Here is a 16,197-nt window from a genome sequence, read left to right on the forward strand (position 1 = left end):
GAATTGTTGTTGGTCTTTTTATTGAATTTTTATGGCAGGGGATCAAATAAAATCAAAGTTTATTTGTCACGTGCTCCGAATACAACAGGTGTAGACCTTACAGTGAAATTCTTACTTACAGGCTCTAACCAACAGTGCAACAAATGTATTAGGTGAACAATAGGTAAGTAAAGAAATAAAAACAACAGTAAAAAGACAGTGAAAAATAACAGTAGTGAGGCTATATACAGTAGCGAGGCTATAACAGTAGCGAGGCTACATACAGGCACCGGTTAGTCGGGCTGATTGAGGTAGTATGTACATGTAGATATGGTTAAAGTGACTATGCATATATGATAAACAGAGAGTAGCAGTAGCGTAAAAGAGGGGTTGGCAGGTGGTTCTCTAGCACATCTTTCACCTGTGCTTGAGAAACACTGTCCTCTGCAGTTTTAGGTGGCATGGTGACAGCGTCGACTGATGTTCTTAGATATACCACGCAGTTCCAGCCAGGTCAGGTCGCAGGGAAACAGCAACAGGCAGCAGGGAATATAACCACACGCCTGGGACACTTCCCAGCCACAAGGGCTAACAGCATCGCTGGATGTATTCAAGCTATTCTTGGAATACCCTGCTAGCTTGATAGCTACCTGCTAGTCTAGTAGCTAGCTACGCCAAACAACTTCAGAGTTTTTGGTCTGGACAGATAGTAGTGGTCACTGCAACTGAGGCTAACCGCATCACGGGATCCAAAAAAAGTATATAAACCAAACTTTGCGAGGAAACACTGTCAAAACTTTACAAAAACAACAAACTGAGCTCTCTCGTTCCGCGTTCAGCATGTGTCGCCTGAGGGTCTCTCATGTAAACCCTCTCTTCTAAACCCTCCACAACCCTCCCATCTACAGATAACACGGTATTGTTGGTTTACCTTCCAAAATGTTGGGATGTTATTCAGAAACTCTGGGCCTGGATGTAGTTGAGATAAAATAATGCAAACGTTATCTGTTCCTGATGAGTTTGTTCACAGACTCACGCTCCCTCTGAACCCTCTTTTGTGCTGGATGATCATTCTAGTGTGTCAGCTCACATGGCTTGCCAGGAAAAAGTTAAACACCTAGGATTCTAGATAAATAGTCCTCATCGCTGTACCGTTGCAAGCAGCAATTATTTGGAATGCTTCACCATGACTATTTTACTATATATTTTACTAGCTGGTGATTATCACCCTCCTCATGGCAGAGACTCTGTTGTTAGCCCTCTCTATGCTTTGGCGTATCAAGTGGAAAATTATACCATTATTGCAGTACAGTCCACACGCCACACACATTTTTATCACCAGTAACAGTAGGGCTTTCGTCATCTTTAGTCTCTGTTGTCGTGTTTAGTTCTTCCTCAATAGTTATGTTTGGTGAGATACAGATATTTCATCTTTCATGCTGCAGTCTGAAAGACATCCTTCCAGTGGAGGATACCACAATGTCCTTCTTGGACAGATTTTAAGTTGGCATGTGTCCATCCTCTGTACATGAAGACATACTCTGCCTTTGTCTGTTTGCCCTGCCTGGGATTAGGTTGCCAGAGATGGCTACACTGCTTGTCTACTGGAAATGCAATGGACAAAAAAGCAAGTGGCATGCAGTCCTGAATATATGTACATCTGTAATATTCCTGAGTTCCCGGTATAGTGCCTATTTGTCTTATTAAGCTGTCTTGTGACTGCAAACAAAGTCAATGGACAGTGAGATTGAAGAGATGCCTGTGAGTATTCCAGTCTCCTTTGGGTCTCTCTGAAGAGGATGATGTATGCTTAGGTCAGAATCGCAGGCTATCTTTGTGCAAGTGCTGCAGGAGATGAAACTACAGGCTGCCTATTAATTATCTGTACACGCTTTATGTTTAAGGCCGATGGCATATGGGGACATCCCTGTTTAGACAGTATCTCATGATTAGTGTCCTTGTATGGAGGCTTCTGTTGGGGTCAGAGGGCATGTGAAGCAAGGCTGACACGTTGGTGAGAATGAATAGGCCATAAAATGCCCTCTCCATCATCATGTCTTACAGCACACTGGTCACTGGGATCTGTTATGGGCTTTACACTACAGTACTGAACATGTGCATTTTAATCCAAACCCCATCTGAAATGCGCTTTTATGGCGTGGTGGATAGCATCAGCAATTAGCAGCATTTTGTTACATGAACTACAACAAAATAAATGAACACTGAGATTTATATATGAGATATTAACTACACACACTCCCCTAGATTCCGAGATAATGGCGGGTGGGGCCGAGTGAGGGAGGATGGGAGGGTTTTCCAGTCAGTGGATTTTCCATGGAGAGTGCGTGCTGCTGGGGCGGCCTCTGTCTTTATGGCTGGGGCTCTGGGGAGCCACTGTGTTGCTGGCTGAGGGCCGTGTGTGCAGCTGAGGCCCAGGGCCCATAAATCCTGCCTTCCCAGCCCCAGACAGCGCTTTAACCTTCTGCATTATCTTCACTGTGATCCACGGCACCCTGAACTAATGTTAATGGCTGTATGAGGGCGCGTGGATAGCATGCCCTTCCCTGACCCTTTAGCCTTACCAAAAAGAAAGTTGCAAGTTTTGTCCTTTTGGTTTTGTTAGAATAAAAGCAGCCAACAACCCTACCCACTCAACAGTCCTTTACGGCTCAACTACTGCTGAAAGGATCTGGCTTATTCCTACACAGTGATTACCACATATTATGTGATTAAAATAAATGCTATAATTCTCTATATCTTTCCACCATGACCATGACTCTTGTCCTTGCACTTTCAAACCGTTTACTAGTGTGCATTAAGTTGTCATCCACAAGAAATATGCGTAAACATAGACTGCAATTACACAAATAGAAGGCTGAAAAAAACTAAATGACGATTGTGTATTGCATACTTGTGGTTATGGTGATTTTCTCTGGTTTTATGTGCCTTACAAAATGGGCTTGCTCCGCAATTTGTCTTGCTAGGAGGATGCGGCCAGGGGAATGATTGCTAGCCAGCCAGACGGACAAACACTACGCTCACACCCTGACAGTGTGGGAAGCACGGATTAATCATGGAAATAGTACTGAATCAGTGCTGGAAAGTCCCCTCAAATGATGTGTGTTGTGACCTGTCTACATGCAGTGCATGTCTGGTCACGATGAGAACAACTATCAACATATCACTATTACTATGGCGTTACATAGTTCAGTGAAGTAGGCATCTGTTTGATATCTGTTTGATGAGATTTTAGGATTCAGATCTATGTTTCTGAACTAATTATATGATTCAGATCCATGATTCTGAACTAATTATTTGATTCAGAGCTATGATTCTGAACTAATTATATGATTCAGATCTATGATTCTGAACTAATTATATGATTCAGATCTATGATTCAGAGCTATTCGTTGTGACTGAATGTTTTGATGCTACATTTTTTTTGTTATGCACTTTCCTTCTTTCCCTCTGTGTCTGTATATCTCTCACGTTCTATCTATTACTCTCTCTGCAGCTCCGTCGACAGTGTCCATCATGCACCAGATCAGTCGTACTGTGGACAGCATCACTCTGTCCTGGTCTCAACCAGACCAGCCCAATGGAGTCATTCTGGACTATGAACTGCAGTACTATGAGAAGGTAGGTACCCACTGCACACTACCCATTAACAAACAGTCTGCTCTATCTCAGCTCCATGTACACAGACACACATGAAGATATAATTGAGTCTGCCCGTCCTTCAGCTCAGCAGGGCCAAATAAGGTATCCACTGACTGCAAAACGAGCTCTCATTTTTTATCAAATTGAAATTCAGAACATCTTTGCCTGTTGGTGTACAGTGTGTTCACTGAGGCAGGCAGACATAGCTTCTGAATCCCGCGCACAACTTCTGCTTGATCCCTTTCAATTATAATCACGGTCAGTCAATGGGAAAGGAAACCGCTCTCAGCCCTCCAGAGAGATTTGCGGTTGAAACAATGGAGCGTTGACTGCCATAAAAATAGTATTCAACAGACAGCATACTTTCTCACAATAAATTTGACAGACAGGAGTCTGTCTGTCAAGGCGGTCGGTCGGTCACAAATACTACCACACGCAAACACATGCTCACACACTTAGATACAAGCAGACCAGAACACACACACACACACAACGTTCAAAGAGGACTCCTCTGTGACTGCGCACCATGCTGCTCCACTTTTTAGTCTAATTATTTTCTCAGACACTGCTGAGGAGAGCTGTCAAAACAATTGTTCCGGCCCCTGCCGTGGCTTAGAACTCACAACTGTAATCATGCTGCTGAGTGATTGGTCTAAGGCAGCAGCCGGCACAGTTTTAGTCTCCTCTTCCAGACAGACCTGTCAGCTTTGTGGAGAGAATGAACCGGTGTGGCAATGAAAAGTTGCACTGATCGTCAGAACACACAGCTCAAACAAACTAATTCTAGCTGACCTGAAACTGCCATCCTTTCTGCCTCCGGCTGTTGCTTTTCATTCTCTGTTCATTCTGCTTGATCAAATAGATACATCAGTGTTAGAAACATTTGAGTCTCTATCTTAGTTACTTTGATCATCAGCCTATTTATCTAAGGCACTAAATTAATGCATGCGAATGGTAATTGTTCTGTGGATGGCACTGATTTATATTCCTCCCTCTTTCTTTTCTACTCTCTCAGGACCAGACAGAGTACAACTCAACCATCATAAAGAGCCAGACCAACACAGTGGTCATCCGCGGTCTCAAACCAGGCGCGATCTATGTGTTCCTGGTTCGTGCCCGGACCGTGGCCGGATTTGGCCGCTACAGCGGCAAGCTCTACTTCCAAACCATGACTGAGGGTGAGGGTGCAGCTAACATTCCCTCAGCTCAGATAGAGCATAGAGAGATGCAGAGTTATCACATCCCATGCATGGCCCATCAACCCAACCTGGACCATTACAACATAGACATAATGACCCAACAGACACAAGGATGTTGATGGGGAAATGGTCTGAGATGCGTTCTACAAGACAACTCTCCAACAATGTGTACACCCATTGTTTTATTTATGTGGATTTCATTCATTATCTTCTCAGCAGAACTCACAGGGAAGTTATTTTGTGCCATTGAATAAGATAGGTAATGCATGAATGTAGACGTTTTTGTAGTTTACTGTACTTGATTAAGCGTGGCCTAATGTAAACCATACATCAGGTTAAAGTGTCTAATCTGTATAGAAGGACAGTGCTTGGCAGATTAGCTTCTCCCCTGGCTCCTAAGCAGCTCATCTGATGTTAGCACAGCGACCTGGGTGTTCTCTAAACATCTCATTACCTGCAGTGCCGAGGGCCATCATTAGCCTGATCTCTCCTTTGCTCTCTTCTCCTCCACGGCAAGCAGCCAGCACGCTGCCAGACAAAAGATAACCCAGCATTACAGTTTGATGCATACAGTACCACCCTGTGACACAACCCATGACACAGCCCTCCCCAGTCTCCACCCCAGACAGAGCAGTCAGGACCTGGGGTGGTGTTATGAGATTATGTGCCTACTGCCATGCTGGATTCCCTGTGTTTGGCAACGCTCTGGAGGGAAGGGAGCTGGGTCTCTCCCAAACACGCTCTCTCAGTTCCAGACGAGCGGGCGGCCATATCGCTGGCATTTGAGCCCGCTCAGTGGGCTTTGGAGAGAGGTCTTGTGCTGCCAACCAAGATGCCCATTGGTCTCTCCAACCGTCTGTCTGTCTGTCACCCACTGTTTGCTCCAAATGCATTTGCTCAGATACTGGCCCATATGTTCCAGTGTGTGATGGTGTGTTTGTGTGTGTTTGTCTAATCACAGAGGAGTACAACACCAGCATTCAGGAGAAGCTGCCTCTTATCATCGGCTCTGCAGCTGCAGGTCTGGTCTTCCTCATCGCAGTGATTGTCATCGTCATCGTCTGCAACCGGTGAGTCATTCATGCATCAGTCCAGCCAACCAATGCCGCATATCACAAAACAGTCAAACAAGCCAGCCAGATTAGACACATTCGCTTTAGTGTTTTTTGTTTCTCCCCTACTTCGTTACTGTACTTTAATGGGTCCTGTGGCTTGTTAAGGTGGGGTTTATAGTTTATAGGCTGGTTGTGTTTAGTGGTCATTAGCTAGCTGTGGAGCGGGTAGGCCTGGTGCATAGACCACACCCCCTCCCTGGGCCAGCGCTATAGCTCTTTGTCTTTCTCCCAGGAGGCGTGGCTTTGACCGAGCAGACTCAGAGTACACAGACAAGCTGCAGCACTACACCAGTGGCCACAGTGAGTAACCCAGCCCTCACTCTCACTCTGTGACTGTTTGCACCTCCCCCACACTCTTGCTAACACACACACACACACACCTGTCTCCATGGCTACCGGCTCACACAGTCGTCTCCATGGCTAACGTTCAACCCTCTGCTGCCTCACACACCTGTCTCCATGGCTACCACCTGGCACTCTAGTGTCCTTGGCTACCTCCCAACCGTGTGCTTCTACTCACCTCTCCATTGGTAATCTTGTCTCTTGTTTTCTTCAACCGTCTTCATGCTAGGATTTATCCCAACATAGCTTGTGTACAAGTGTGTGTTGGCTGTATGGTCTCCTTTCATAGTCAACTAATTCCATTGTTGTGGAAATAGCATTTAGTCTTCTCATAGCTTGTTAAGTCCATTAACATGCTAATACCACGCACACCTTTTGCCATTGCTGAACAATTCTAAGGAGATTGTGAAGAAAAGGCCTTTATTAATTATTTTGTTTTCAATGTTGGCCCAGAGTTCCATGAAACAGAAATGAATCTTCAAGTTGGAGCTCAGGAGCTGCAATTTAAACTCGTTTGGCTCTCTCTGGGAGTTTATGGCTTATCATTTTTCCCTCCGTCGGTCAGCTAAAAAAGAAAGGGTCTGATATATTTCCTCCCTGAGCTTATTTCAGTTTTATTAATTTATATATTTTTCTATTTAGCTCTTCCGCTTTCCAGGCTTATCAATATAGACAGCTTTCCCATGTGTAATCAATACAATCAGACTGCAGTAAATGCTGTATTTACAGAACTTGTTTCTTCCAGGGTGTAATTCAGTGGGGATTATTGCCAGAGAGGCTGAGGGCATTTCACAGCTAATAATACCATTCCACTCCCCTGTGTGTGTCTTCATCCCCCCACTGATGGTCACAGTTTTCCTGGCTGTCCTCCCCTGTGTCAGGTGGTCTCTGCCATGCTCTGGTGGGTGGTCTTTGGATCGCTCTATAGATTGGGAAGAGATAGGAGGGTTCTGACTGGGGACTTTCAAGGGGCTCTCCATCTGTTCCTGAACACTTCTTCAGTTTAGTCTGCTATGCAGGTGGCCTGCTATGCAGGTGGAAGTAATAGCAAGAATAATCGGATTTGAAACCTGGGACACTTAAGTCACTGAACACTTAAAGTCCACCTTAAGCCAATTTACCTGGCATCAGAGCTTAAGAAAGCCTATTTATTTTCTGGAGCAGAGAGAAATACTGGTATAGTGACTGGCTGCCTCTCCTGGGTGTTAATGGTCTGCTATGACACTATGGCGCTTATACATACATTACCCTGCCTTATCACTGCCGATAACTCACTGGGAATACCATGTCATTGCCCATTGATTATTATACTCCTGATACCCCCAGCCAAACCTACCGTTCCTACCTTGCACTAACACTAACCTCTCTGACTCTCTAATAATAACATACTGCATTGGCTACTCACACTCTGAGTGTTAAATACGGACACGGTTGCAGAGTTTGTGCGTGTATGTCAGAATACAAAATTATATCGGCTTCTTCTTTTTCCAAGTGACTCCAGGAATGAAGATATATATCGATCCGTTTACATATGAGGACCCCAACGAGGCGGTGAGGGAGTTTGCTAAGGAGATTGACATCTCTTTTGTAAAGATTGAGCAAGTCATTGGCGCAGGTAAAGAGAAAGGCCAGTAATTTTTTACAACTAAATATTTTGAATGTTGTCTGTATTCCAATGAATTAGGGACTACATTTTGGCTCATAATGTGAATGTTTGTAACCTCTGTCAGACATCTCCTGTCATTAACTGTCTCTCTGTTATGTCTTGTAGGAGAGTTCGGGGAGGTGTGCAGTGGGAACCTGAGGCTCCCAGGCAAGAGGGAGATGTTTGTGGCCATCAAGACGCTGAAGTCGGGCTACACAGAGAAGCAGAGACGGGACTTCCTGTCTGAAGCGTCCATCATGGGTCAGTTTGACCACCCGAATGTGATCCACCTGGAGGGTGTGGTCACCAAGAGCGCCCCGGTCATGATCATCACTGAGTTCATGGAGAACGGATCACTGGACTCCTTCCTCAGAGTGAGTTACACACTGTTTGTCATAGTCCCACTGAGTCAAATATTAACACTAATGGCTATGCAGATAGACAGGTAGACAAAGACATGCAGACACTCGGATGCACGCGCACACACACATTCACACACACACACACACACACACACACACACACACACACACACACACACACACACACACACACACACACACACACACACACACACACACACACACACACACACACACACACACACACACACACACACACACACACGCACACACACACACTGGGAAATGACTGCTAAATACACATCCTAATGCTAACCCATCTAGTTTCAAGTGAACATTAACATGCAGAACATTTATCATGTGGAACTCCTCTTTACTTAGCATAGTGTCAGTGAGCCTTAGAGCGTGTCCTTAGAGTGAGCATTTTCTACCCAATCAAGCTGCAGTATTAATGTTCTCTGAGTGTCTGTCTGGTCCAATTATTGATTTATATTACGCTGCCTCTAGCGCTGGCTGTTATACAGTATTTCCCCTTGATCCCCATGTTTGACTACAGTAAAATGTAGTCTAAGTACAGTAGCTCACCAGCTGCTAGTGAGTGAGGCTAGCATTTCAGTGAAGTTAGTCATGCTCTCATTTTGTATTTATCATACTAACCCACATTCAGTCCTCCTGTTTGAGTCACAGAAAAGGAAAAGGACCTATAAACTTATAGGGCTTTCTACGTATGTCACAAAATGCCTCTGTTAACATGTTATTCAGCATCTTAACATTTAGTCGAACATATTTTATGAAATACAGAACTCATAGAACGCATGTCTCAGAAAATACATTCCAGATAGCTAACCTCACCTTGGGAGGGTTTCAAGTTATTAGCAAGAGTTAAGAAGAAAACATGTCAGCTCTAAAAGAATGAAGTTGGCTTGTAGATGAGAGGCTGCTGTCAGCTGTCAGCCAGTCCTGTGGCGTCTGTCTGTAGCATGTCAGCTGAATGGGAGCATGTTTTTCCTGATGTGACTGGGTGCCCAAAAGCTTTCATCTCTTATTGGACTCATCGGGGGTTTGAAGTAAGGAGTAAAAAACTGAGTGGAAAAGAGCTAGTGATTTATGGAAATCTTCACAAATATAAAGGATTTTTTCCCCCATTAGTTTTACTTCATTTCAAATCAATTGTGAGTGAGAACAGTATAATTATAAAATATGGAATTTCTACTGTTTGATATAAATCACTATGTTCATGTTTAGATATATCTGATGTTGCTACTAGCCAGTCTATGTGGATAACGTCCCCCTCCACCACCTCTGTTATAGCCCTAGTTTCGTCACTCCTCATCCCATTGTCATTGTTTTCCTCTGTATGGATCATACTGAGTAAGACTTTCACAACTCAGGGCAAGAGAGCAAACTGACGAGTATCAGCTCTGAGCTATTAGAGAATATAATAAACTCGAGATGTAAACTCTTCCTCTGTGGATCAAAATACACATCAAAATCCTCCATTAAAAAGGAGGCAGCCATCCTCCTGTCAGCAGACTGCTGCTCTGTCTACTGCTGGAGGTGCAAAACATGAACTTTATTAGCATTCTGCTTCAGACCTCCGAGACACTGTATGACAACTCACTCTTGAATTTGACAGGGTTGTGTGTCTCTGTCTCTGTGTGGTAAGCATATTTGACAGCACATTTTATTCCAAACAACAGAGCATCACTGTGGCACCTCACTGTATGACAACGTTTGCTGACAGCGTCAGTGCTTTAGAACGTGGCGCTCTGTGAAGGAGGGCCAGGCAGCAGGGGGTTAGTTAAGATGATCACCTTAGATAGGAGCTGCCAGCTGAAGGGTCAGCTCCCCTACAGCTCCTGGTGCAGCTTACGCTGCTGTGATGCATCTCCAAGGTAGAGCTAAAGCGAGAAAATGAGAGGAGTAGATCAATCACATCTAATAGATGGATGGAGACAACAAGCAGAGAAAGTAGGAAAAGTTGAGGGCCATGTAATGACCAGATAAAATGGTAGGGGTAAGTTGATCCACTGTTGTTTCTAGGAAACCATACACCAAATTAATAATTTGACCAAATATTTAGGAAGAGGTCATCATTTCATGTGAAGGACGAAATCACAAGGAAAATGTGGTTAGCAAGTTAAGTCCAATTAAATTAATGTATTGTGCTAGAGGTTTCATGATGCTTGTATCTAAACGAAAGTAGATACTTTTAAGATTTTAAATTTTTACTATATTCTACATTGAAGAATAATAGTGAAGACATCACAACTAGGAAATAACACCGGTCTCCCTCGTGCCCTGCATTCTGTAGTACAGACATGGCCTGCTTTCCCTTATGTAAGGAATTAGGCACTTTCCCATGTTTACTACAGTATGTATTGTAGACTGCACAGTAGCCTAATAAACAAATAAACACATTTAGTTAATAAAATAATGATAAAAAATACTCTTTCAAAATGCTGATGTTGATTTAGTTATGGATCCATAACGAATTACTATGGGAATAAATATCACTGATTTACAGTATTGGAACAAAGTTGTCTAATGAAGGCACACAGTTTATAATCCTCCAATCCTGTAGCCTACTCCCGACCGTCACGTTGTACAGCACCATGTTTTCCAATCCATCCTAACGGAGGGTTTTGTTTTTTGTTTTTCTCTGAATAGAAACACCGTAATATTAATCAAGTGAATTAAGCCAGATTTCTTAAAATCAATCCCATATACTATGTTATTGCAAAAAAGGTTTTAAATTCTCTGGTAATGCCAAAAGAGAAGACTATCAAATGCTTCTCAAAGAAGCCCTCTGGTGGTCAAACTAGCAATAACTTGCAGTAACAGAAAAAATGGCTGAGAATTAAATGACGTGCCACAGAATGCTGCAGCAGCACGCAAGGTGTGCCGCAGTATGATGCAACTTTTAAAGGAGGACCCACTGTACATCAGTTGGGGCCTCTATAAGATTCAATATGAGTTCCTTAACCTAGCATGAAAGTACATCCTGGTAGCTGTGTGGGCTAATATAGTCAAAATGTTTGCCTTGGTGTAAGTTGAGCCAATGGTCGAGCCAGTGGCAAGTTGAACAACTTTAAGTGCTTTCTTTCCAGGTGTAATGCAAGGCATTATTGCTGGGTTAAGAGGTAACAACAGAGCCCGGTCTTTGTCAAAAGTGTTTAAAAAAGTACAAAATGTTTGTTACGTGTTAAAATATGTTTAAAATTATTAAAAGACCGATTGTGATTGTGTTGAATTGTGTTTGGTTTTAAAAAGGTAGTAGTCATATTTAATTCAGTACATAAATTTGGCGGCTTAACTTGCCCTGCAGGACAGGGTATCTTACCTCATACCCGAGGTAAGTTGTGCCAAAAGACAGATTTCTTTGGACAAGCTAGGTTTTCCAAACTGTAATGTTTACATTCATTAATTCAGATTCATTCAGATATTCGATGGATACACAACATCCTGAAATACAATGCATTCGGAAAGTATTCAGACCCCTTGGCTTTTTCCACATTTTGTTACGTTACAGACTTATTCTAAAATGGATTAAATGAATAAAAATCCTCATCAATCTACACACAATACCCCACAATGACAAAGTGAAAACAGTTTTTGTTCAAATGTTTGCGAATGTATTACAAATAAAAACATAAATACCTTATTTACATAAGTATTCAGACCCTTTGCTCTGTGACTCGAAATTGAGCTCAGGTGCATCCTGTTCCAACTGATCATCCTTGAGATGTTTATACAACTTGATTGGAGTCCACCTGTTGTAAATTAAATTGCTTGGACATGATTTGGAAAGGCACCCACCTGTCTATATAAGGTCCCACTGTTGACAGTGCATGACAGAGCAAAACCAAGCCATGAGGTCGAAGGAATTGTCGGTAGAGCTCTGAGACAGGATTGTGTCGAGGCACAGATCTGGGGAAGGGTACCAAACATGTCTGCAGCATTGAAGATCCCCAAGAACACAGTGGCCTCCGTTATTCTTAAATGGAAGAAGTTTGGAACCACCAAGACTCTTCCTAGAGCTGGCTGGCTGCCCGGCCAAACTGAGCATTCTAGGGAGAAGGGTCTTGGTCAGGGAGGTGACCAAGAACCCGATGGCCACTCTGACAGAGCTCCAGAGTTCCTCTGCGGAGATGGGAGAACCTTCCATATGGACAACCATCTCTGCAGCACTCCACCAATTAGGCCTTTATAGTAGAGCGGCTAGACGGAATCCACTCCTCAGTAAAAGGCACATGACAGCCCGCTTGGAATTTGCCAAAATGCACCTGAAGGACTCTCAGACCATGAGAAACAAGATTCTCTGGTCTGATGAAACCAAGATTGAGTTCTTTGGCTTGAATGCCAAGTATCACGTGTGGAGGAAACCTGGCACCATCCCTACAATGAAGCATGGTGGTTGCAGCGTCATGCTGTGGGGATTTTTTTCAGCGGCAGGGACTGGGAGACTAGTCAGAATCAAGGGAAAGACGAACGGCGTAAAGTACAGAGAGATCCTTGATGAAATCCTACTCCAGAGCGCTCAGGACCTCAGACTGGGTCGAAGGTTCACCTTCCAACAGGACAACGACCCTAAGCACACAGCCAAGACAATGCAGTAGTGGCTTCTGAATGTCCTTGAGTGGCCCAGCCAGAGCCCGGACTGAAACCCGATCTAACATCTCTGGAATGACCTGAAAATAGCTGTGCAGCGATGCTCCCCATCCAACCTGACATATCTTAAGAGGATCTGCAGAGAATAATGGGAGAAACTCCCCAAATACAGGTGTCCCATCCTTGTAGCGTCATACCCAAGAAGACTCGAGGCTGTACTCGCTGCCAAAGGTGCTCCAACAGTCCAGGGTAAAGGGTCTGAATACTTTTTTTTTATACATTTGCTAACATTTCTAAAAGCCTGTTTTTGCTTTGTCATTATGCGGTATTGTGTGTATATATATATTTGTTCACCTTTATTTAACCAGGTAGGCTAGTTGAGAACAAGTTCTCATTTACAACTGCGACCTGGCCAAGATAAAGCATAGCAGTGTGAACAGACAACAACACAGAGTTACACATGGAGTAAACAATAAACAAGTCAATAACACAGTAGGGGAAAAAAAATGAGTCTATATACATTCTGTGCAAAAGGCATGAGGAGGTAGGCAGTAAATAGGTCATAGGAGCGAATAATTACAATTTAGCAGATTAACACTGGAGTGATAAATCATCAGATGATCATGTGCAAGTAGAGATACTGTTGTACAAAAGAGCAGAAAAGTAAATTAATAAAAACAGTAAGGGCATGAGGTAGGTTAATTGGGTGGGCTGTTTACAGATGGACTATGTACAGCTGCAGCGATCGGTTAGCTGCTCAGATAGCAGATGTTTAAAGTTGGTGAGGGAAATAAAAGTCTCCAACTTCAGCGATTTTTGCAATTCGTTCCAGTCACAGGCAGCAGAGAACTGGAAGGAAAGGCGGCCAAATGAGGTGTTGGCTTTTGGGATGATCAGTGAGATATACCTGCTGGAGCGCGTGCTACGGGTGGGTGTTGTTATCGTGACCAGTGAACTGAGATAAGGCGGAGCTTTACCTAGCATGGACTTAAAGATGACCTGGAGCCAGTGGGTCTGGCGACGAATATGTAGCGAGGGCCAGCCGATTAGAGCATACAGGTCGCAGTGGTGGGTGGTAAAAGGTGTTTTAGTAACCAAACGGATGGCACTATGATAAACTGCATCTAGTTTGCTGAGTAGAGTATTGGAAGCTATTTTGTAGATGACATCGCCGAAGTCGAGGATCGGTAGGATAGTCAGTTTTACTAGGGTAAGTTTGGCGGCGTGAGTGAAGGAGGCTTTGTTGCGAAATAGAAAGCCGATTCTTGATTTGATTTTGGATTGGAGATGTTTAATATGAGTCTGGACGGAGAGTTTACAGTCTAGCCAGACACCTAGGTATTTATAGATGTCCACATATTCTAGGTCGGAACCGTCCAGGGTGGTGATGCTAGTCGGGCGGGCGGGTGCAGGCAGCGAACGGTTGAAAAGCATGCATTTGGTTTTACTAGCGTTTAAGAGCAGTTGGAAACCACAGAAGGAGTGTTGTATGGCATTGAAGCTCGTTTGGAGGTTAGATAGCACAGTGTCCAAGGAAGGGCCAGAAGTATACAGAATGGTGTCGTCTGCGTAGAGGTGGATCAGGGAATCGCCCTCAGCAAGAGCAACATCATTGATATATACAGAGAAAAGAGTCAGCCCGAGAATTGATCCCTGTGGTACCCCCATAGAGACTGCCAGAGGACCGGACAACATGCCCTCCGATTTGACACACTGAACTCTGTCTGCAAAGTAGTTGGTGAACCAGGCAAACCGAGGCTACTGAGTCTGCCGATAAGAATATGGTGATTGACAGAGTCGAAAGCCTTGGCCAGGTCGATGAAGACGGCTGCACAGTACTGTCTTTTATCGATGGCGGTTATGATATCATTTAGTACCTTGAGCGTGGCTGAGGTGCACCCATGACCGGCTCGGAAACCGGATTGCACAGCGGAGAAGGTACGGTGGGATTCGAGATGGTCAGTGATCTGTTTATTAACTTGGCTTTCGAAGACCTTAGATAGGCAGGGCAGGATGGATATAGGTCTGTAACAGTTTGGGTCCAGGGTGTCTCCCCCTTTGAAGAGGGGGATGACCGCGGCAGCTTTCCAATCCTTGGGGATCTCAGACGATATGAAAGAGAGGTTGAACAGGCTGGTAATAGGGGTTGCGACAATGGCGGCGGATAGTTTCAGAAATAGAGGGTCTAGGTTGTCAAGTCCAGCTGATTTGTATGGGTCCAGGTTTTGCAGCTCTTTCAGAACATCTGCTATCTGGATTTGGGTAAAGGAGAAGCTGGGGACGCTTGGGCGAGTAGCTGGGGGGGGGGCGGAGCTGTTGGCCGAGGTTGGAGTAGCCAGGTGGAAGGCATGGCCAGCCGTTGAGAAATGCTTGTTGAAGTTTTCGATTATCATGGATTTATCGGTGGTGACCGTGTTACCTAGCCTCAGTGCAGTGGGCAGCTGGGAGGAGGTGCTATTGTTCTCCATGGACTTTACAGTGTCACAGAACTTTTTGGAGTTAGAGCTACAGGATGCAAATTTCTGCTTGAAAAAGCTAGCCTTTGCTTTCCTGACTGACTGCGTGTATTGGTTCCTGACTTCCCTGAACAGTTGCATATCGCGGGGACTATTCGATGCTATTGCAGTCCGCCACAGGATGTTTTTGTGCTGGTCGAGGGCAGTCAGGTCTGGAGTGAACCAAGGGCTATATTTGTTCTTAGTTCTGCATTTTTTGAACGGGGCATGCTTATCTAAGATGGTGAGGAAGTTACTTTTAAAGAATGACCAGGCATCCTCAACTGACGGGATGAGGTCAATATCCTTCCAGGATACCCGGGCCAGGTCAATTAGAAAGGCCTGCTCGCAGAAGTGTTTTAGGGAGCGTTTGACAGTGATGAGGGGTGGTCGTTTGACCGCGGGCCCGTAGCGGATACAGGCAATGAGGCAGTGATCGCTGAGATCCTGATTGAAGACAGCAGAGGTGTATTTGGAGGGCAAGTTGGTCAGGATAATGTCTATGAGGGTGCCCATGTTTACAGATGTAGGGTTGTACCTGGTGGGTTCCTTGATGATTTGTGTGAGATTGAGGGCATCTAGCTTAGATTGTAGGACTGCCGGGGTGTTAAGCATATCCCAGTTTAGGTCACCTAACAGAACAAACTCTGAAGCTAGATGGAGGGCGATCAATTCACAAATGGTGTCCAGGGCACAGCTGGGAGCTGAGGGGGGTCTGTAGCAGGCGGCAACAGTGAGAGACTTATTTCTGGAGAGATTCATTTTTAAAATTAGAAGTTCGAACTGTTT

General features: G+C 44.4%; 1 protein-coding gene across 1 annotated transcript in view; it reads left to right on the forward strand.

The window, feature by feature from the left end:
• Positions 1-16,197, forward strand: part of ephb2b (eph receptor B2b) — a 177,231-nt gene that overhangs the window by 148,759 nt on the left and 12,275 nt on the right. The window contains exons 6-11 of the mRNA XM_039015883.1: positions 3,494-3,618; positions 4,655-4,817; positions 5,800-5,908; positions 6,189-6,253; positions 7,788-7,910; positions 8,067-8,314. Coding sequence (XP_038871811.1) covers positions 3,494-3,618; positions 4,655-4,817; positions 5,800-5,908; positions 6,189-6,253; positions 7,788-7,910; positions 8,067-8,314 — 833 coding nt within the window. The remainder of the gene's footprint in view (positions 1-3,493; positions 3,619-4,654; positions 4,818-5,799; positions 5,909-6,188; positions 6,254-7,787; positions 7,911-8,066; positions 8,315-16,197) is intronic.

The sequence above is a fragment of the Salvelinus namaycush genome, chromosome 20, assembly GCF_016432855.1.
Source record: "Salvelinus namaycush isolate Seneca chromosome 20, SaNama_1.0, whole genome shotgun sequence".
Taxonomy (NCBI): Eukaryota; Metazoa; Chordata; class Actinopteri; order Salmoniformes; family Salmonidae; genus Salvelinus; species Salvelinus namaycush.